We start from the raw sequence: 24,180 nt of genomic DNA on the forward strand, positions 1-24,180 counted from the left end.
AAGGGAAAAAAAACAAATAGAAGAGCAAGCAGAATGAACCCAACCTGCTTTATGGCTTTGCAAATTTGCATGCAACACTTGAAGATTAAAGTCCACATGGATTCTACATCTGCCTTTCAGAAACTTGATAAAAAGCAAATGATAGTGTGTATGAAAAACCAACAGTAGAGACGATGTATTTTTTCAAGCGAATGGCTGCCACCATAAAAATTGTTCTGCGGACATAAAGAAGGCCTGCTCTGTCTGTCGTTGTGAGACACAGAACAGAGATGAGTAAATCACCCCCCCTTCTTTTCCTTGACAACCTTCGCTATCATCTCCAGGAACTTCATCCACCTTATTTTTTAATTAAATTTTTATTTTTTTAATATTATTTACAGTTTATTCACTTTGTATCCCAGTTGTAGCCTGCTCCTTCACCCCCTCCCAATCCCACTCTCCTTCCCTCATCTCTTCCCTGCCCCTTTCCAAGTCCACTGATAGGGGTGGTCCTCCTCCCCTTCCATCAAATTCCCCTTTTTTTTCTGGGAAGACAGATGAAAATTTTCAGTTAAAGTCACTTTAATGTTAAAGTCACCAGAAGTTAAACTCTTGACAAACAACTCTTGACAAACACTTTGCCCTCTTTTGATGAATAGAAATAAGGGGGAAAATGTTCCTTCCTAAAGCAGAGGGACTTTGTCAAGAGTCTGTAATGGATTGATAAAACATAAGACAGGGTCAAAGAAATTTAAAGCAGGACTAGTTTTAGGATGATTGCTGAGGATCCGAGCTTTACGTCAGTAAGCATCTGGAGTAGCACATTCTGTTGAAAAGCATCTGTGGGCTGTCTGGATAGGCTACAAATGCCTGGCTTTGGCATTGGTGGCATCAACAGACTTTGGACTTTTGCCAGAGGGGAGATGAAGTTCTAATCCTAATCTAAGCCTTTGATTACTTTAACTCTTTCATGGATTCCTACAGTTGCTCCAGTAGAAATTAAGGTGAGGCTGGAAAGGTAGCTTAATATTTAACAGCTCTTGCTGCTCTTGCAGAAGACTGTGGTCTGGTTCCCAGAACCCATGCAGACAGCTCCTAACTGCCTATAACTCTAGCGATATCAACTCAACACTCTCTATTGGCCTCCAAGGGCACCTGAACACTCATAGTGTATTTGCAAACATGCAGGCACACACACACACACACACACACACACACACACACACACACACACGGGCTCTTATTATCCCTCAAGATGATCTGAACATTCAAACTTCCAGCTCTGGGAACACCAGTGAAACAATCCTGTCTTCGTGTGTCACGTCATTGGCTGGCAAAGGATCCAGGACCAGGGTCCTGGTGTGTCCGTGGCTTGTTTGTATTATAGCTTCTGATACATGACAAATGCCAAATTTATGAAGTGCTTGAGGTTTACACATCACTCTGACAGAAAGGACTCGTCAAGTTTGTGTTTGTTTGTTTGTTTGTTTTTAATTTAGAGTCTTGACATCAATTCCCAAGCTGTAAGTAAGTTTTGTTTTTTGTTTTTTATTTTTTTCCAATGGGATTAGGTCTAGATGCAGCCTTGTACACCGCTCAGTGGGAACTAACGGTGAGAAGTGTGCTTTAAACGATTCGGTTCAATGACATGGCTTCCTACAAGCAGGTGGGACTTTTCACTCACACTAAAGCCCCCCTCACTTGGCTTCTTTTTGCCTAGTCACCTTCAGCGTGGTTGGTTTTTAAATAATTACCAGATGATCTGATTTAGAAAAATCTGAGGAATGACATAGGAACCTGAATACTTGGGACATGGAGGTGTTGGGAAAGGAACCCAGAGCCTTGTGTATGGAGCTTTTACTTTTAACCCTGGATAATTTTGATGTCATAAGCAGGGAATCACGCTTTCTAAACCATTGTTTCTATTGAAAATAAAAGTTTCACTTCCATGTTGTTATCTGTAGCTGTCAATTGGACACGGGCTAGAATCATCTCAAAAGAAGGAGCTGCTGCTGAGGAGTTGTCTACATCGGAGCGGTCAAAGGGAAGACCTTGCTTATCAGCAATACAGGGGCACAGCCCACTGAGGTGGCACCGTTCCTCGGGCAGGCTGTTCTGGGATGTATAAAAAGGTAGCTGTCAATAACAGATTTTAAATCCTGATTCTGGGGGGCTAGAAAAATGGCTCAAAGATTAAGAGCACTGGCTGCTCTTCCAGAGGACCCAGGTTTGAATCCTCGTATCACAAACATCTGTAACTTCCAGGGACTCTGATGTGCTCTTCTGGCCTTCATGGGCACCAGGCGCACATGTGGTAGACACACAAGCAAAACACTCATACACACAGAACACGAAAACATACCCTAGTTTCTTCAGAGGTTGTTTTTTTGTTGTTTTTTGCTTTGAGACAAAGTTTGGCTCTGTAGCCCAGGCTGTCCTAAAACAAGCGATATGGCTCAGGCTGGCCTCAAACTTGTGGTAACCCTATTGTCTTAACTTCTGCAAATGCTGTGATTGTAAACATGAGTCACCACGCCCAGCTTTCTTTGGTTCTCATATGACTTCAGTTCATTTAAGATATAAACAGCTCTGGACAAATCTAAAGCTGATCTAGTGTTTTTATTATCATAAGTTTGTTTCATTATTTTGAGGCTACCCTATATAAATTATAGGATAAAGCAAATAAATAACTATGTCAATGTTATGAGGAGCTCAAATTTTTAGAGTTTAAAAAAAACAAAAACAACAAAAGCTGGTACCATAATGCATACTTAAAATTCCAATATCCATGGGCTTAAGGCCGGGGTATCCATATATGTAAACGCTCTGCCCCTGCCCTACATCATTTTTAGCATACTATTTTTATTAATTCTTCAATAAATTCATACATGTATAAGATGTATTTTAATCACATTTACCCCTAACACCTTTCCCTAACTCTGTCCAACTCCACCCTCACCTCACCCCCACCCAATTTCATGTTCTTTTTTTTTTTTTTGTTTCTTACTTTTCCTTGAAATATATAACACACTGAGTCCGCTTTGTGCTGATCATATACTTACAAGTGTGTGAGGGAGAGACAGGGCCCACATCCTTAAGGAAACTGTCTTTCCTCCCCCTGAGAATCCATTGGCTATCAATAGTACCTCAACCAGGGCCCCACATACTGTATTTGTTATTAGAAAATATTTCATTTTAGATCCAAATACAATGAACATATAAAATAAGTTGCCGCTGGTAGAACAGTAACATGAGGAGAATGTCTACTAAAGAAAGACAAGATCTACATCTTACACGAACGTAAATTACAAACGGTTTAACATTTAAAATAAAAATTAGTGTCAGAGTGTGGCAGGGCACGCCTCTAATTCTAGCACTTGGAGGCAGAGGCATGTGGCTCTCTGTAAGTTCAAGGCCAGCCTGCTCTACATGGCAAGTACCAGGCCAGCCAGGCCTGCATAATGAGACTCTGACTTAAAAAAAAAAAAAAAAAATCACAGCTCCAGGAGAATCTGTGGGCAAGTTCTGACTCGAAATGGGATGTCCTAAGAGTTAACTCCAGCTGCATGATAAAAGATTTGTGGAAATGTGGGGATATTTGCAACTCATATGTTTTTATAATTGAAATAAAACTGAGAATTCATATTTGTACTTGCTAACGTATACATAAGAATAATCTTTGTAAGGATTATTATCCACAGTTATCCACAGCAGAGATAGCTGCTGAGTAGAAAGGGGACAAGAGAAAGAAAACTTTACATTGTATAACTTTTCTTTGTTTTATTTTTGGTCTTGTGTTTTGAGACAGGGTCTCTCTGCATAGGTCCGGCTTTCCTGGAACTCACTATGTAGACCAGGCTGGCTTCAAACTTTCAGAGATCCACCTGCCTCTGCCTTCTGAGTGCTGAGACTAAATGCATGTACCACCGTTCCTGGCTTACTGTACAACTTTAAAAAACTATATTTTGGCTCTCGAATTAGGTTGCTCTCCAGTGCAGAGAGATACGGAGATAAAGCTACACTTGAAGTCCTGATGTGACAATCAAATCCAAGTAACAAGTTAGGTGTCCTGGTGCAGGACCATAGTCTCAGCACTTGGGGGACTGAAGCAGGACGGTTCCAATGAGTCTGAAGGCAACCTGGGACACACAGTAGATTTAAGCCCACTTTGAACTGGAAAGCAAAACTCTGTCTCAATAAAACAAAACAAATAAACTTATTTTAATTCATTTGTCCTTGTAGTGCTTTGAAAAACTGTGAGGCATGTAGTAGCAGCTCAGTAAATACAGGGCCATACTCTAAATGGCCCTACAAAGCCTTACTCTATAACCTTGAATTTGCTTGGCGCACATAGTCCAGCAGCAGAAACAAGAGATAGCCCTGCGTCAAAAAGGTAGAGGGTGACAACTGACTCTCAAAAGTTGTCCTCTAGCCTCCAACAGGTGCCACGGGTATGTGCACCTCCACACACTAACTACATAAAAGAAAAATACGTACGATATAAAAAGAAATCTCCCACTTATTAGAATTGTTAAAAAGAAACTGAATTTGACTTAGTTCCCTAGTTACTAGGATTACTAGTTACCACCTCCGGCCAACAAATGCTTCTTGACTACCTATAAAATCACTTCTTTCAAGTCCTGTTTGCATTCGCATTGGTTTTCCCCTCGCCTTTCACTGTAAGGAGAAAGATCGTCAGTGGCATCCACCACAAACCGTACCTGTTGCCGATTGTGTCAGGAACGTGAACCTTCAGTTCTTCGGTGACATCTTTCATCACCCTCTGGTAGCCAGACATTTCTTGGTCTTTGATATAATTAGTATTGTTTCTCATTAAATATTCTCCCAAATAATTGATTGGGTCAAACTTGGTTGGGATATCAGCTTGGCTCAAAATCTTCCTCTTTTCTATCTGCATTAACATTTGTTCTACTCCAGGGACCAAGGTGGGCAGCAGCTTGTCCAGCAGGTAGGCCCGGGTGGCCAGCGTCAGGCGGTCAGTGTTAAGCCACTCTCTCCCCAAGTCATCGTCGGGGAGCCTCTTCGCAGACTTCCTCTCTTGCTCCTGCCTCAGACTTTCCAACTCCAGCATTCTCTGCTCCATGACGTGGGATCTTGCCTGTAATCTCTCAGTAAGATTTTTCTTCCATGGGGGCGGTGTTTTTGAGGTCTGTTCATTTTCATCTATGGTAAAAATCACCTTTGCAGGTTTTGTAAATGTCGTATTCTTGAAAGCTGCAACACGTGAGAAGAAGAAAAACTAAATGTAAGAAACAGTAGAAGCATGGGGCTGCGGAGATGACGGCTTAGTGGTTGAGAGTTCATACTGCTCTTGTAGAGGACCCTAGTGGGTCCCCAGCGCTGACACTGGAAGCCCTCAGGGACCGGTAACTACTGTTGCAGAGAGATCTGATGCCATAGGTCCCTGGGGGCACCTGCATGCATGTGCTCATATCCAGACACTGATAAACATACACAGGATTCTTTAACTAAGAAAATGTAAGAACTACGAGAAACAGAATTTGATTGATGGCTATAGAACATAGTTAACAACAACAAAAACCTCAAGATGGTTTTGTACCCTTTTACAGGGTTTACTGGAACACTGTCAAAATGAAACGCCCCAGAACCGTCATTTGAACCATAGTCATTTGCTATTGAGATAGTCAGAAGTCAGTTTGTAGCCCAGCGCCTTTATTAAATAATTAAATTGTTGCTACTCTCTTTGTTCTTTATCTCTGAGACAAGGTTGACCTCTGACTCTATCTAGCTCCTGTCCCTTTCTTCCGCCCTCCCTTCTTTCCTCTCTCTTCCTCCTCTTCTCTCAATCCTTCTTTCATTAGAGATGAGAAGAAGCAAGAGGTACAGAAGAGAGAAAGACAGAAGATACTGAAGGGAGATTAGGTCATAGTCCTGAGGATTAGAGTAGGTGGCATGAGCTAAGACTTGAATCAGAAGACACAATAAAATGAGGACAATCCATCTAACGGCCTCCATTTCCTATGGAAGAAAATAAAAATCGCCAAAATGAAGGAAGGATAGCATCATGGACTCAGTGTGAAAGATCATTATATATGCATAAAATACCTGCTGTGAGGGTGGAGCAGAACACACACATAGAACTCTCCAAACAATTTTGGAATTGAGAATGAAGACAACCCATTTCTTCATGACATCAGGGCAGAGACTCGTAAGGCTTTTACTCTGGGGGCACTGGCTTGGGCCTGGAGTCTCACTCTGCAGTAAGCTACCAGACACTGGCTGCTGCTCCGTGAGTGCCGAGCTGACTGGAGTGGAAGAATTAATGGGAGTCTGAAGTTTCCCTTCTGCTCTGAGATGCAATTCTTTGGGGTCTTTTCGGATATTATCCACTGAAAGAGAATGTGGGTGCCACAACAGGGTTGTGCCTACAAAATGCTATGCTACTTCAGTTTGTGTCTGTTATTTTGTGGTTGTAGGTGAAAATAGAAAGAGCAGAAATTTTTTAGCTATATTAATTTCAAATATAGAAAAGTAGCTATTGAGACATGTTTTTTAAATATTTTAATTTTTCATTTTTTTAAATTAATTACAGTTTATTCACTTTGTATCCCCCCTGTAGCTCCCTCCCCCCCTCTGCTCCTAATCCCATTCTCCCTCTCCCTTCTCCACCCATGTCCCTCCCCAAGTCCACTGCTGGGGGAGGTCCTCCTCCCCTTCCTTCTGATCCTAGTCTATCAGGTCTCATCAGGACTGGCTGCATTGTCTTCCTCTGTGGCCTGGTAAGACTGCCCCCCAACTCAGGGGGAGGTGATCAAAGAGCCAGCCCATGAGTTCATGTCAGAGACAGTCCCTGTTCCTATTACTAGAGAACCCACTTGGACACTGAGCTGACATGTTTTAATTAGTAATAACTCCCAATAAATACCAATAAGAGAACAAGATGCAGAGCCTCCATAACTTCCTAGTAGTGGCTATTTAAAAAGAACTATTTTCTGTTATGTTCAGACCTGCAAGGATGAGGGTGACTTACTAAATAGATACTTGATTTTTCACTATGGGACAATATTTTGTTATATTTATCCATTCTCATTTTGCTAGATATTGCTAGGTTTTTTTTTTTTCTTATAACAAATAATCCTATTACAAAAATTATTGCATGTATCTTCTCTTCTACACATTTTTCTTTAAGGTATAGCACCAGGGTTTGTTTGTTTATTTGTTTGTTTCTGCTTTTGCTTGTTTATTTTGTAGATGTGTGGGGGGTGCTATGGTCATTGGTGTGGAAGGCAGAGAACAACTTCGTTTCTTCCTCTCCACCACGTGGATTCTGGAGAAGCAGTTCAGATTGTCAGGCTTAATGGCCAGTGTCTTTATTCCCTGAGCCTTCTCAGCAGCCCCTATTACTGAGAGTGTGCTTCAGGGCACTGTAGTACAAATGCTTGTGTCCCTGCAGAATCTAGATATTGGAACTTAAAATGACAATATTAACAGGGAGGGTCTCTGGGGAAGACTCTGGCCCAAGGGTGAATTAGTAGCCTATGAAAGGGCTAGAGTGGGGCTGAAGAGATGGCTCAGTAGTTAAGAGCATTTATTGTTCTTGCAAATGATCCAGGTTCAGTTCCCAGCAGCCATATTGAAGAGCTCACAACTGCCTGTAACTCCAGTTCCAGGGGATCCAGTGTCCTTTTCTAGTCTCCCCAGGCACCTGCACATTCATGCTACATGCAGACTCACACAGGCACAAACACGCATACACATAAATTAGGAAGAAATGGAAAGGGCTAGAGGGAGCTAGCTAGGCCCCTTTTGTTGTCCCTTCCACCTCCTTGTCATCTGAGGATACAGGGTGCTCATCTCCTTCAGGAGATGCTGCATTCAAGGAACTGTGTGTAGAGTACAAGGTACTGGAAGCAGAGACTGAGCCCTCAAACAGACGTCAAATCTGTTTGTGCCTTGCTTGAACTTAAGGCAAATGTAGCCCATGGCAGTTCAGTGTCCAAGTGGGTTCCCTAGTAATGGGAACAGGGACTGCTTCTGACATGAACTGATTGGCCTACTCTTTGATCACCTCCCCCTGAGGGGAGGGCAGCCTTACCAGGTCACAGAGGAAGACAATGAAGCCAGTCCTGATGAGACCTGATAGACTAGGATCAGAAGGAAGGGGAGGAGGACCTCCCCTATCTGAGGGGTATGAGTGGAGAAAAGGGAGGGAGTGTGGGATTGGGAGGGGAGGAGGGAGGGAGCTACAGGGGGGGATACAAAGTGAATAAACTATAATGAATAAAAATAAAAAATCTGTAAAAAAAAGACTTTTAGCTCCATAATCATAAATAATAAATTTATGCTGTTTATAAGTTACCCTAGCCTGTGTTTATTTTATTTTTTTATAGTAACAGGAAGTACCAAAACACAGGGTCATAAGTACAAGCATTTCACTTGAAAGAAATAGTAACCTACTTCCATAGTGGTTGGTATAAAAATCACAGAAATCCTTAAAAGCTCATCTTTGAAACATCTTGGGTCCAATGGTGAATGGAATTTGCAAACCTTCCTTTGAGGTTTTTTGTTTGTTTTTGTTTTGTTTTGTTTTGTTTGTTTAATTTTCAAGATACGGTTTCTCTGTGTAGCCTTGGCTGTACTAGGCTCACTCTGTAGACCAGGCTGGCCTTGAACTCACAGAGATCCGCCTGCCTCTGCTTCCCCAAGTGCTGGGATTACAGGCGCGTGGCACCACACCCGGATCTTCCTCTGAATTTTTATTTCATCCTTGGCTAAACCAATGATTCTAACCACAGTCAGCAAGAGTTCCTGTGTAGGGTCTAGAGAGATGACTCAGCAGTTAAGAACAGGTACTGCTCTTGCAGAGGACCTGAGTTCAAGTCCCAGCATCCACGTTGGGTGGCTCACAACCACCTACACCTCCAGGCCTAGGAGACCTCTGCCCTCCTAAGGCCCCTGCGTACATCCACATACAGACATGAACAAAATCATAAAAATAAAACACCTTAGAAGAGTCCCCACTGTTGGGCAGTGGCTTTTGAGTTGTACTGCTCAGGATCCTGAAAAGGACTTTAGAGTCCTCAGGACTTTCCCATGGAAGTCAGCCAGAGCAGCTACGCTTCAACCTACTTCACACAATTGGAGAACATTATGAAATTTCATTAGAAAAGGGCTCTGTTACTTAAAAAAAAAAAAAAAAAAAAAAAAAAAAAAAAGGCTGCAGAAAAAAAAATCAATACTCAGATGAATACACTTTATGTTTTTTCACAAAGGGAAAAATCAAATAACCTGTGAGGAAACAATGAAAGACAATCCACCGAGTGTCCTGGGTCCAGTGGTGGATGGCATATATTAACCTTCTTTAGGTCTTGTTTCCTCTGTGACCAGATCATTTATTCCAGTCAGGGGAAATGGAGAAGAGGTAGCACACGGCTCTCTCATCTGTCAGTTGGATTTCCAACTCAAGTCACTTGGTGGGGGGAGGATAGGGTATGTCTCCACTTTGGTTTGTCAGTGTGATGATCAGTGTAGATGGCCAACCTGAGAAAATCTAGAACTACTCTGACCCATGGGCTCGCCTGTGTGTGTGTGGGGGGTGTTAATGTTGATTGCATGACTGAGGAGGGAACGCCTGTCCACTGTGGGCGGGTCAGTCTGCTGTGCTTCAGGCCTGGGACAAACAGCTCCAGGTTCTCCCAGCATTCCTCAGCCCTATTTGCTGCTGCTGGGCACGGCTGGCATAACCCTGCCCTCTACCCTCGGCTTTCCAGGGCAGGGGCTTCCCCTCCTCCTCACCCTGTCATCTAGACATTTTGGTAGTCTTCTCTCTCTCTCTCTCTCTCTCTCTCTCTCTCCCTCCCTCCCTCTCTCTCTCTCCCTCCCTCTCCCTCTCTCTCTCTCTCTCCCTCCCTCCCTCTCTCTCTCTCTCCCTCTCCCTCTCTCCCTCTCCCAATCTCTCTCTCTCCCTCTCTCTCTCTCCCTCCCTCTCCCTTTCTCTCTCTCTCCCTCTCTCTCTCCCTCTCCCGCTCTCTCTCTCTCACACACACACCCCCCCTTCCCTGCGTGGTGACCTAGAGCTGCTTCCAGTGAACCTACATTTATGCACTTTAACCTGCTTTGCGTGAGAAGCAGCCCAACGCCCTCGTTCCCGCCTTGCCACCCCTCCCTGGCTCCTTGTTTCTTTAATTAAACAAAAAGGGAGGAATGTTATGCTGTGCAGGCAATTCAGCTGGCCTGCCCTTAGGGACCTTTAGGGTCCTGACACTAATATTAGGACACATAGTGTCCTATGTCACTGCCTGTGACCTATGTCATCACCTGGCCAGGTGCTTCAGCTGTAACTGGTCTGCCACTCCCACCTGCTCTCTCCCTCTCTCTGCTCTCTGTTCTCTTGCACTCTCTCTGCCTCTGTTTCTCTCCTGGGGACACCCTCCCACCACGTCTCTCTCTTCCCCCCTCTCTCTCCACCTCCATCCAATAAATCTCTTTCATATCAGATCTGTTGTATGTGGCATTTTAAAACATATCCTAACCGTCCTTGACTGTGATCCAAGACTGTGTGAGTGGAGAAAACCAGCTGAGCACTGGAACACACACGTTAATTTCATTGCTCTCTTCTCTGTAGACGGTCATGACCAGCTGCTTCTGGTTCCTGCCACCTTGCCATTTTGCCACTGAACTCTTTCCCCCTCAAGTTCCCTTTGTCAGGGTATTCTTATCACAGCAACAGAAAAAAAAAAAAAAAAGACTGAATACACACAATACCTATTCATATCTAACCCTTCTATCTTTACTCTTTTTAAAAATATTAGTGTGAAAGCAATCATTTTAAGTCTGCAGGCTTTCATGTACTTGCTTTTCTCTTAATCTGTTCAGCCCAAAACAAGGCACATGTGCGCTTCCTTGATTTAAGGAGAGAGCTATAGACATATAGAAACTTCCCTTCAATGGCTCCTTAATAGGCCCACAAATAAACGAGGGCGTTCTCTCTATTCATTGCAGCCTGCTGGTGCGCCCCTAGCATGGTAGGCCATTCTAGGTTGCTAAGCAATAATCCTACTGCTTGCCTTGGCCCCACTGAAACACGAGATGGAGGAGATGTGTGCTTGGTTACAACTTTAGTTAAACACTCTCTTTTGGAGCCATAAAAGTCAAGGAAAGAAAAGGAGGCACAGCGGGAGGAGGGTCAGTAAATCAGGATTCTATCTGAAGCTGCCTTTTCCCTGGGTGACTTTGGAATTCGAGGATCACAAGTTGTGGAAGTGCCCCAAGGGTAAGTTAGTTTGGAAGCTTAATTGAATCTAGTTTCAAATGGGTTTTTCAGTAGTCCGAGCTTCACCATTCCCAAACCTTCCCAGATAGACTTCACTTATCTCCAAACTCTTCCTAGAGTTATGAACCTTTCAGGTTCTTGTCCCGATGTGTAAGTCATCATTGCTCTAGCCACTAGTCAACTTTTTAAATTTTTATTTATTTATTACAATTTTTTCTTCCTTTCCTGGCATTTCCTTTCACTGGGCATATAATTTACTGGGCATATAATTTAATTTATTCACTTTGTATCCTGGCTTAGGCCCCACCCTCATCTCCTCCCAGTCCCCCCCCCATCCCTCCCTCTTCTCCCCCATGCCCCTCCCCTAGTCCACTGATGGACTTCCCCTTCCATATCAGGTTGCATCCTCTTCCTCTGTGGCCTGGCAAGGTTGTACCGCCCTAGGGGGAAAGTGATCAAAAACCCAGCCACTAAGTTTATGTCAGAGACCGCCCCTGCTCCCCCTACAAGGGAACTCACTTGGAAACTGAGCTGCCTCTGGGCTTCATCTGAGCAGGCAGTCTAGGTCCTCTGCATGCATGGTCTTTGGTTGGAGTATTGGTCTCTGCAGGACCCCTGGGACCAGGTTTTTGGCTCTGTTGGTCTCCTTGTGGAGGTCCTGTTCCCTCCAGGTCTTAGTTTTTTGAAAATTACGTATGTTGCTATTTTGTGTATTGTTAACATACTACACGCACGTCATTCTTCGTAATTTGCAAACGCCATTCATGTATATTAACTTGTTTAAAATAAAAAATCTTGCCAGATGTAATAGCCTAGGGCTTTAATTCGAGCACTCCACTTTTGGGGCAGAGGCAGGCAGATGTGCGTGTGTTCCAGGCTAGCTTAGTCCACATTGTACGTTCCAGGCCAGCCAGGGCTCTAAGTAAGATCTTGTCTCAAAAACAAACAAATAAATAAAAAATGAACTACATTGCTTAATTCAGTACTGTGATATTTCCAGTGTCCTGCCCAGTACAAGGAAATACCAGGGAAGTGTTCCCTTTGCAAACACAAGAGCTTGAGTGCATTCTGGTAGCTGCTTGGCAAGATAACATAATTTTGACAAGTCTAGAACACGGATTGTGACACTTCCTCTGACATGTTGAAATTGCAGTAACAGGTCCTTTTCACACTTCATACACACATATATGTTGTGTTATATCTGCATATTTATGTTAAACGAGGATTTGGATATAAAGGTTAATATGACTGATTATTGAATAAGCAGGAATACCATAACTCGTTTGATAGCATACGAAGCAGCCATGTTCGCCATACATAAATGCTGAGAGGAACAGAGCAACCAACAGAACACGCTTCCCCCCCCACTACCCACAGGAAAGAGATAGAAAGTTCCAGAACAGGAAAGTCCACAAAGGCTTGATTTATACTTTTGGGGGTGGGTGGCTGTGTGGCAATAAATTCCTTGGCAGAATACTATATGAAGTCATGCAGGTACAAATTGTCCACAAACTAATTAAACGCTTCATTGAATTTATAACCGAGTTCCTTGTTCACAATTCTGTCTGGCATGTTTTAAATGAAAAGTTAATTTTTAAAGCTGGCTCAAGTGATTAAGGAAAATGCAAAGTGTACTTCTGGGGTATTGCTGGGGAAGAAGTGCAGAGGAAGTAAAGTCAGATAGTGACGGAGTATGGTCAGGTGAGGGAGGACAGTAAAGACCTGAAGGAAGAGACATTTTAAAGGTTAGTAAAATAGCGGGACTGGTAAGATGCTCGCTGGTGAAGGCGCCTGCAGCCAAGCCTGACAACCTAAGCTCTGGCACTAGAACCTACCCGGTGACAAGAAAAAAAAAAACAACTCTTGCAAGTTGTCCTCTGACCTCCCGATGTGTACCATCCACACACACTGAATAAATCAACGAATAAATAAATAAGTTGGGGCGTGTAAAGATAACCCCGAGAAAAGCTGTGGCGGAAGAGCCAGGGGTCATGGATGACTCCAAGGAAACAGCGTCTTTCAGACACGACAGGACTGATGCACTTATGAACCCACAGATCCTGTGGCACACAAGACCTGCACAGGTTCAAGTCCAACAAGGTTGCAGTACTAAGAGGAGGAAGTGGCCATGGGGTCCCACCTCACCCACAAGCTGTCTGCAGCTGAGGGCCGCCAGCAGAGGGAAAGCCAGTATTCTCCCATGGAGCGTCACTGGGGATGACAGCCCCGCTCCAGGGCAGGCCCCAGGCCCAGCAGCGCAGCGGCTGGCCGGCACAGTGTGAACGTGATGGTATTTTGGTCAACTTTTTGTTTGGCATTTTTTGTCTTATTGGTCTTTCGTTTATTTTGATTTTCATTTTTGTGGCTTTTGTGGTGCGTGTGTGTTTCCTGTTCTGTTTTTGTTTCTTGTTTGTTTGTTTTTTTTTTATCTTTATCTTTTTTTTTTTTTTGAGAGTGAGAAAGAACATAAAATTGGGTGGGTGGGAAGGATCTGTGGAAGAAAAAGTATGATCAAAATATATTGTATGAAAATTACATTAGCTAAAAATTTTAAGAAAAAAAGAGAGAAGAATATTGAGAATTAAAGGATTAAGTGCAAGTTGGGCCATGGGAATACGGAAGAAGAGGGATTAATAGGTGAATTAACCAAAATTAAGGATGCGTGGAAAAGTCTAATGAAAACCTGACTGTTAGTAAGCTAATTTCAAAATACAACTTTAAAAAAAGAGGTTTTTTTTGAATGAAATTGCCTTCCATGGGTAGCTCCCATGGAAGCAACTGTGTTGCTCCCAGGATACATGTGTCATAAAATAAAAATCCTTTTATAACACAGAAAACCAAAGAGGCAGGGACTGGAGACAATGCTCAGTGGTACCAAAGCCTGCGCTCCTGCAGAGGACCGGGTTTGGTCCCACCAGCCACAGGGGGAGGATCACAGCTGCCCGCACCTGCAGCTGTAGGGCCTCCCACACCTTCCTGGTGCCTGCTTGCGCGTGCACATATACACAGAGACACACACATAACCAAACATCAGCATAAAATAACAAGGAGAAAAACTAAAGATTAGAAAGTTTTAATTCTTATTTTTTAAATACCTCCTATGCATTCTCCTAGATTTTATATATGTATGTATGTATGTATGTATTTTTGGTTTTTTGAGACAGGATTTCACTGTGTATCCTTGGCTGTCTTGGAACTTGTTCTGTAGACCAGGCTGGCCTTAAACTCACAGAGATATGCTTGCCTCAATCCAGAGTTCTTGGAAAAAGGCATGCACCACCACTGCCTGAAAAGTTTTAATTCTTAAAGAACATGCATTATTAATATTTATTAATAATAACAAATAATAAATAATTTCTCTTAATTCATATAAAGGAAAAATAATTCAGAAAAGCATTTGGAAGTTATAACTGGCACCTACACAATTTTACAGTTTAAAATTGCTTTTATAATTATTGTTTAAATTCAGCCTAGATCAGCCAAACATACTTAAATACCCAATACTTGGAAATTGAACTGAGGAAATTTATGGTGAAATCTCTAAATTTTAAATATTGTAAAATATTCCTGTTAGTACAGAGTTTCACTAAGTATGTGGAATTAGAAATGGCTATAGTGAGCCGAGCCACAGCGGTGCACTCTTTTAGTTCCATGACTCGGGAGGCAGAGGCAGGTGAATCTCTGAGTCCATAGATTGGTCTACAGAGCAGTCCAAGACAGCCAAGTCTACACAGAGAAACCTTGTTTCAAAAAAAAAAAAAAAAATCAATGGGGGAAAAAAAAGAAAAAGAAAGCAAGAAAGAAAGAAAGAAGAAATAGCTATAGTGAAAGAGATGAATGCCTTGTGTACTGTGTTGCCTTTTTGATCCTGTAAACTTCTAGTTTGCATAATCCCTGAAACTTCGTAAGGGGTAGGGCTATGAGTGGCTTTGGGTCATACAGAATAAATGTATGATCAAGCACAAACAGGATCAAAACCAATAAGCAAACCAGATCCTAGAGCTTTTCGTTTTATTTTTATGCTAAATAGGCTGCCTGCTAGAAACCTTTTTAGCTCTCTTAGTTAAAAATTCTCTTTAAGTAATTAGCATGGAATGAATAGTCATGAAGTTGCCTCAAAGGTATTTGTAGAGGGTGAGAAAATTCATCTTTACCTACTGCCCAAATTACATTTAGAGGATCCTCTTGGGATCATATGTTTTTTAAAATACAGTATCTTGAAGAATGTGTTTCTGTTGCTTTTGTAACAGAAAACACCGCAGATTGTGTTGGGTCAGGAGAAAAGCTACTTCTGTACCTTGGGGTTTCATGTCATCCTTTGACTCTTCCTCCACCAGGCTGCTGGGCTCTGCTGCGGGAGCATTTTGTGGATTTGGTGACTTCTTTGAAAGGAGAGAAGAAATACCGGTTTCAAAATGAATTGCTTTCCTTAAAGCTGTATCTGCTTTCTTTCCATTAAAGGAGAGTCACATTGTAGTTACTAAACATTCCTACTTAGTTTTTCTAGGGCTTAACAGCCTGTGCTACAGGTAAACCATGTCTGCTTCCTGCATTCACATTATTAAATATATTGACTAAATATATCTTCTTATTGCTAGTGAAGTGATATGCCTGAGATGCTATTTGAATTATACAATAGTTTCTATGAACATAATTTGAGACTATCTCATGGTTATATTTGATTATTTAAAATACCACCTTCCAAAAAGTGCTAGAATCATCTTCCATGTTTGTGGTAGAAAGATGAACACTTCATCTGAGTTAAAGCAAATTAAAGATTAACCTTACGTACAATGGCAACATTGTGGTTTTTAGTACTTTGTTGGTATATGTAATAATAGGATTTTTTTTAATTGCATTAGTGGGGGGGGGTGGGCCAAGATGGCGGCGCCGGGAGAGCACTGTGTCTGAGGAGCGGGACAGCACTCTCCATGCAGCGACCAGGAGACTGAACTCTGGGCCCTAAAACTACAGCGATCGTGTTTCCCAGGTGAGGGGAGGCTCCCACGGCATGGGAATCAGTCGGGTCCACTCTCGGGCCGCCCAGCCAGACCCCGGAAGAGATCCCGGGTAACAAGGGCACTGGGTCTCAGGCCAGAGCCGCACACCTGCGTGTCCCGGTCACTTTCCCAGGCTGATCGGTGGGCACAAGGGTGCCAGAGACTGGGAGTCCCAGTCGCAAGAAAACCCCATGGGGAAGGAAAGTTGCGAGACTGATCACGGGTCACCCAGTCTTCCCCTGGAAGGAGTCTCGCAGACCTCGGGTACCCGCCGCCATCACAACTGAGCTCCCGCTGCGCCGAGAGCGGCTGCACGCCCAGCTCACGGGTACAGACGAGCTGCGTGCCCCAGTGCAACAGAGACTGCGAATCCCTGTCCGGAGAGGGCCCCACAGGGAAGGAAGGAAACCGTGCTGTCTTGGGTCACCTAGGCTTTGCCTGGGGAAAGTCTCGCAGACCGCAGACTGCAGACCAGCGAGTATGCACTGCCATCATGGATCCGGGCCCAAGCGGGGAGCACAGAGTTATTGGGAACCCAGCTCCCTCAGACTAGCAGGCAGGCACGCGCGTCGCCAGCCCAGAGACCTGCTTTGTACCAACTACTCCTTACAGACAGAACTGTGTGCCCCAGGACACCAGAGTCTTGGAGTCACTGTCTGGAGAAACCCTCACAAGGAACAAGAAACGAAGCAAAGGAGACAGACTTAGGCAACCCAGTATATCCCTGGAAAATGTCCCACAGACTGGCCCAACCCAGGGACCTGCTGTGCCCCAGATAGCCTGCTGTTACCAGGAGAGCAGTACTCACCCGCCACAGATTACCCCTTGGGTACTGGGGCACAGAGCCCCAACCTCAGACCTACAAAAGACCGGAACCCCGAGATCAACCCCCAGATACTGCTCCAAGGGGCAACAAGTTATCCCTAACAAAACTGACCAAACCACAGGACACACAGGTTACAGCAGCAGATCACTAAATTTACAGCAAGAAACCCAGAAGGAGGGCAGCTGTCTCCAGGACTTCTCCCAGTGAGAGGAAAGCCCTCTCGACTAATAAGGACCACAGTTACTACCCAGGTCTCTATGCCTGAGGTGAGCTGTAGCAACTCCTGAAAAACATCGGCCATCCAGTGACTATACCCAAAAAGCTGAGAAGGCTTCCTTCAGGGAAAACCATCTTCCTGCCAAAGGGATTCTCTCTACCACAGGATTCCAGGAACCACCAGAAACTAACTTCAAACACCTAAGATAGCTCAATGGGTAGAGGACAGTGTAAAAGTTCAACCAACAAAAGCCAGAGCAATATGGCATCTCCAGAACCCAGTTATCCAGGGGCAAATAGCCCTGGACACCCCAGCATAACTGAAATTCAAGAAGATGACCTAGCATCTATGCTCATGAAGAAGATAACAGAGTAAACAAATAAAATATGAAAAGAAATAGAGGAAGCTGCAGTCAAACAGTTTGTGGCCTTTAGAGAGGAAATGCTTAAATCACTGAATGAAATAAAAGAAACAGAGGATTGTTCAAACAAACAGCTGAAGGAATTGATGGAAAAACAGGAAAATACAGCCATCTGTCTGTATGGAAAAATTCTATCTCTCTGGATGAAGGAAATCAACAAAACGGCTCAAGATCTGAAGATAGAATTGAAAAAATTAAAAAAAAAACACACACACAAATGGAAGAAATTGTGGGGAGAAAGAACTTAGGGAAGAAAGCAGGAACTACAGAGATTAGCATAACCAATAGGCTACGAGAAATGGAAGAAAGAATCTCAGGTGTGGAAGATACAATGGAAGAAATAGATGTATCTGTCAAAGAAAATGTTAAATCTAAAAAATTCCTGACACAGACCGTCCAAGAAATTCAAGACAACATAAAAAGACAAAACCTAAGAATAATAGGAATAGAGGAAAAAGAAGATTCCCTGCACCAAGGCCCAGAAAATATTTTCAACAAAATCATTGAAGAAAATTTCCCCAACTTAAAGGAGAGGCCAATAAGAATACAAGAGACCTACAGAACACCCAATAAATTAGACCAGAAAAGAAAATCCTCCCGCCATATAATAATCAAAACCGTAAGTATACAGAACATAGACAAAATACTAAAAGCTGCAAGAGAAAAAGTCCAAGTAACATATAATGGCAAACCCATTAGAATCACACCTGACTTTTCAACAGAGACTATGAAAGCCAGAAGGGCCTGGACAGATATCATGCAGATCCTAAGAGAACACAGATGTCAGCCCAGGCTACTATACCCAGCAAAACTCTCAGTCCTCATAGACAGAGAAAACAAGATATTCAATGACAAAAACAAATTTCAACAATACCTACAAACAAATCCAGCATTACAGAAGACATTAGAAGGGAAAATACAACCCAAGAAAACTAGCTACATTCAAGAAAACACAGGAAATAAATAACCTCACTACTGTAAAACAAAAAGCAACCAAGCACACAACTGTATGACCACAGCCAACATCAAATTCAAAGGATCTAATAGCCACTGGTCATTAATCTCTCTCAACATCAATGGACTTAATTCTCCAATAAAAAGACACAGACTAACAGAATGGATGCGTAAACAAAACCCAGCAATCTGTTGCATACAAGAAACAGGTGTGTCACAAAGATAGACATTACCTGAGGGTAAAGGGATGGAAGATGGCTTTCCAAGCAAATGGATGCAAGAAGCAAGCAGGAGTAGCCATTCTAATATCTGATAAAATAGACTTTCAACCAAAATTAATCAAAAGAGATGGGGAAGGAAACTTCATACTCATCAAGGGAAAATTCCACCAAGAACACATCACAATCCTGAACATCTATGCCCCAAATACAAGGGCACTCACATTTGTGAAAGAAACATTGATAAAACTTAAACCACACATAGATCCCCACACACCAATAATGGGAGACTTCAACACCCCACTCTCAACAAAGGACAGGTCAACTAAACAGAAATTAAACAAAGAAACAATATCTCTAACAGAGGTCATAAATCAAATGGACCTAACAGACATTTACAGAACCTTACACCCAAACACAAAAGAATTTACCTTCTTCTCAGCACCTCATGGAACCTTCTCCAAAATAGACCATATAATTGGTCACAAAGCGAACCTCAACAGATACAAGAAGATTGAAATAATCCCTTGTATCCTGTCTGATCACCATGGAATAAAGCTGGACCTCAACAACAACAGAAATACCAAAAAGCCTACAACACACATGGAAATTGAACAATTTGCTACTAAATAACAGCTGGGTCAGGGAAGAAATAAAGAAAGAAATTAAAGTCTTCCTAGAACTCGATGAAAACGAAGACACAACATACCTAAACCTGTGGGACACAATGAAAGCAGTGCGAAGAGGAAAGTTCATAGCACTAAGTGCCTTCAAGAAGAAATTTGAGATAGTTCATTCAAGCAACTTAATGGCTTACTTAAAAACCCTAGAAAAAGAAGAAGCAGACACACCAAAAAGGAGTAGACGGCTAGAAATAATCAAACTCAGGGCTGAAATCAATCAATTAGAAACAAATAAAACAATTCCAAGAATCAATGAAACCAAGAGCTGGTTCTTTGAGAAGATCAACAAGATAGACAAACTCTTAGCCAAGCTAACTAAAAGGCAGAGAGACACCATCCAAATAAACAAAATCAGAAATGAAAAGGGGGACATAACTACAGACACTGAGGAAATCCAAACAATCATTAGGACTTACTTCAAAAGTCTATATGCAACAAAATTTGAAAATCTAAATGAAATGGACAATTTTCTTGATCGATTCCACTTACCAAAGCTGAATCAGGACCAGGTAAATCAATTAAATAGTCCTATATCCCCCAAGGAAATAGAAGCAGTTATCGAAAGTCTCCCATCCAAAAAAAGCCCAGGACCAGATGGTTTCAGCACAGAATTCTACCAGACCTTCAAAGAAGAGCAAACTCCAGTTCTCTTCAAACTATTCTACAAAATAGAAACAGAAGGAACATTACCAAACTCATTCTATGAATCCACAGTCACCTTGGTACCTAAACCTCACAAAGACCCAACAAAAAAAGAGAATTTCAGGCCAATCTCCCTTATGAACATTGATGCAAAAATACTCAACAAAATACTCGCAAACCAAATCCAAGAACACATCAAAGATATCATCCACTATGACCAAGTAGGCTTCATCCCAGGTATGCAGGGGTGGTTCAATATACAGAAATCCATCAATGTGATCCACCATATTAACAAACTGAAAGAAAAAAAAAAACACATGATAATCTCCCTAGATGCTGAAAAAGCATTTGACAAAATCCAACATCCATTCATGTTTAAAGTATTGGAGAGATCAGGGATACAAGGCACATATCTAAACATAGTAAAGGTGATATACAGCAAGCCTATAGCCAACATCAAAATGAATGGAGAGAAACTTAAAGCAATCCCACTGAAATCAGGGACAAGACAAGGCTGCCCACACTCTCCATATCTCTTCAACATAGTTCTGGAAGTCCTTGCTAGAGCAATAAAACAGTTGAAGGAGATCAAGGGGATACAAATTGAAAAGGAAGAAGTCAAATTATCACTATTTGCAGATGATATGATAGTATACGTGAGTGATGCCAAAAACTCTACCAGGGAACTCCTATAGGTGATAAACACCTTCAGCAAAGTGGCCGGATACAAAATTAACTTAAAAAAAAATCAGTAGCCCTCCTGTATACAAAAGACAAAAGGGCTGAGAAAGAAATTAGGGAAACAACACCCTTCACAATAGCCACAAATGACATAAAGTACCTTGGAATAACCCTAACCAAGGAAGTCAAAGACTTGTATGAAAAAAATTTCAAGTCTCTGAAGAAAGAATTAGAAGAAGATATCAGAAGATGGAAAGATCTCCCATGCTCATGGCTTGGCAGGATTAACATAGTAAAAATGGCCATCTTACCAAAAGCAATCTACAGATTCAATGCAATTCCCATCAAATTACCAACACAATTCTTTACAGACCTGGAAAGAAAAATTCTCAACTTCATATGGAATAACAAGAAGCCCAGAATTGCTAAAACAATCCTCTACAATAAAAGATCTTCTGGATGTATCTCCATCCCTGATCTTAAGTTGTACTATAGAGCATAAGTTTTAAAAACTGCATGGTACTGGCATAGAAAAAGAATGGTGGATCAACGGAACCAAACAGAGGACCCAGAAATAAACCCACACACTTATGGACACCTGATCTTTGACAAAGATGCCAAAACCATGCAATGGAAAAAAGATAGCATCTTCAACAAATGGTGCCGGTCCAACTGGATGTGTACATGTAGAAAAATGAAAATAGACCCATACTTATCACCCTGCACAAAACTGAAGTCCAAGTGGATCAAAGACCTCAACATAAAACCAGACACATTAAATCGGCTAGAAAAAAAAAGTGGGGAATACCCTAGAACTCATTGGTACAGGAGACAACTTCCTGAACAGAACACCAACAGCACAGGCTCTAAGAGCAACAATCAATAAATGGGACCTCATGAAACTGAAAAGCTTCTGTAAAGCAAAGGACACTGTCGTCAGAACAAAATGACAGCCTACAGACTGGGAAAGGAACTTCACCAACCCTACATCTGACAGAGGGCTAATATCCAGTATGTATAAAGAACTAAAGAAGCTGAAAAGCAGCAAACCAAAGTAATCCAATTAAAAAATGGGGAACAGAGTTAAACAGAGATATTCCTCTCTGTAGAGGAATATCGAATGGCAGAGAAGCACTTAAAGAAATGCTCAACCTCATTAGCCATTAGGGAAATGCAAATCAAAACAACCCTGAGATTTCACCTTACACCCATCAGAATGGCCAAGATGAAAAACTCAAGGGACAACACATGCTGGAGAGGTTGTGGAGAAAGGGGAACCCTTCTCCACTGCTGGTGGGAATGTAAACTTGTACAACCACTCTGGAAATCAATCTGGTGCTTTCTCAAACAACTAGGAATAGCGCTTCCTCAAGATCCAGCCATACCACTCCTAGGCATATATCCAAAAGAGGCTCAAGTACACAATAAGGACATTTGCTCAACCGTGTTTATAGCAGCTTTATTTGTAATAGCCAGAAGCTGGAAACATCCCAGATGCCCCTCAACTGAAGAATGGATGCAGAAATTGTGGTACATCTATACAATGGAGTATTACTCAGCAATGAAAAATAAGGAAATCATGAAATTTGCAGGTAAATGGTGGGACCTGGAAAGGATCATCCTGAGTGAGTTGTCCCAGAAGCAAAAAGACACACACGGTATATACTCACTCATATAGACATACAACATAGGATAAACCCACTAAAATCTGTACATCTAAAGAAACTAAGCAAAAGAGAGGACCCTAACTAAAACGCTCAATCCCCATCCTGAAAGGCAAAGAGGATGGACATCAGAAGAAGAAGAAAACAGGAAACAACCTAGGAACCTGCTACAGAGGGCCTCTGAAAGCCAGAAGAAGAAAACAGGAAACAACCTAGGAACCTGCCACAGAGGGCCTCTGAAAGCCTCTGCCATGCAGACTATCAAAGCAGATGCTGAGCCTGATAGCCAACTGTCGGAGAGAGTGAATGGAATTTTATATAAGAAGTGGGAAATAGTAAGAGCTGGAGAGGACAGGAACTCCAGAAGGAGAGCAACAGAACAAGAAAATTTGAACACAGGGAACTTCCCAGAGACTCATACTCCAACCAAGGACTATTCATGGAGATAACCTAGAACCCCTGCACAGATGTAGCCCATGGCAGTTCAGTGTCCAAGTGGGTTACCTAGTAATGGGAAGAGGGACTGCCTCTGACACGAACTGATTGGCCTGCTCTTTGATCACCTCCCCCTGAGGGGGGAGCAGCCTTACCAGGCCACCGAAGATGACAATGCAGCCACTTCTAATGAGAACTGATAGACTAAGATCAGAAAGAAGGAAAGGAGAACCTCCCCTATCAGTGGACTTGGGGAGGGGCATGCATGCAGAAAGGGGAGGGAGGGTGGGATTGGGAGGGGAGGAGGGAGGGACTTATGGGGGGATACAAAATGAATAAAGTGTAATTAATAAAAGTTAAATAAAAAAATTTTAAAAAATTGCATTAGTCAACTTAATGTGAATCCATGTAGCTAATTTCAGTTCCCTCCTTTTTGAAAAAAGCGTTCTTTGTAATCTTGAAGTTTTAAAAGCAAAGCTAAGTGATTAATATGGAGATCAGATTCTAGCATAATAGTGAAGTCACCCCAAAAGCTGGTGGCCTCTATGCTGAGAGTAGCTATTACGATGTTAGAGAGCAGCAGTCGCTTATTGTAATATCTAACAAACAGGTCTTCACATACAGGTGACCTGCCTATGGGAGTTTCCCGGAACCGGAAAAACATCAGCTTAAGAACCAACATGAGTCTGCCCTTTTGCACTTGCAGTTTCCTTTTGAACAGCTACACTTTTCCTTCTTCATAAGGAAGTTAATGCAGCCAGCTTTCTCTGTCCTACTGTTTTCTGATTACTCAGGGTGGCACTACCTCCTTGGCGTCCTGCTTTGAGTCTTTGGCGTCCTGCTTTGAGTCCTTGGCATCCTGCTTTGAGTCCTTGGCATCCTGCTTTGAGTCCTTGGCATCCTGCTTTGAGTCCTTGGCGTCCTGCTTTGAGTCCTGCTCTTCTTCCTTGTCTTCTTTTCCATTGTTCTGAGGTGGGAACAGCATCAGTAAATGTTATCAGGAAGGGCCCAAGGACCCAGGTAATACTCTATGTTCTGACATATTAAATGCTTTATATATTTTTAATGTCACATAAAGAGTAAATTTAACCCCCAATAAAATGATAGAAAACAGCCAGGCATGGTGGCATGTGTCTATAACCTTAGCGCTTGGAAGACTGAGGCAGTAGGATCACTCTGAGTTCTAAGCCAGCCTGGGCTACACAG

General features: G+C 42.5%; 1 protein-coding gene across 1 annotated transcript in view; it reads right to left on the reverse strand.

Annotated features, from left to right (window-relative positions):
* Positions 1 to 23,959, reverse strand: part of Efcab5 (EF-hand calcium binding domain 5) — a 112,170-nt gene extending 88,211 nt beyond the window's left edge. Inside the window, exons 1-4 of the mRNA XM_055619540.1 lie at positions 23,780 to 23,959; positions 15,531 to 15,615; positions 6,183 to 6,350; positions 4,701 to 5,214 (exon numbers count right to left, since the gene is read on the reverse strand). Coding sequence (XP_055475515.1) covers positions 4,701 to 5,214; positions 6,183 to 6,350; positions 15,531 to 15,615; positions 23,780 to 23,959 — 947 coding nt within the window. The remainder of the gene's footprint in view (positions 1 to 4,700; positions 5,215 to 6,182; positions 6,351 to 15,530; positions 15,616 to 23,779) is intronic.
* Between the last annotated feature and the right edge of the window lie 221 nt (positions 23,960 to 24,180).

The sequence above is a fragment of the Psammomys obesus genome, unplaced genomic scaffold (assembly GCF_907164565.1).
Source record: "Psammomys obesus unplaced genomic scaffold, mPsaObe1.curated_primary_1811, whole genome shotgun sequence".
Taxonomy (NCBI): Eukaryota; Metazoa; Chordata; class Mammalia; order Rodentia; family Muridae; genus Psammomys; species Psammomys obesus.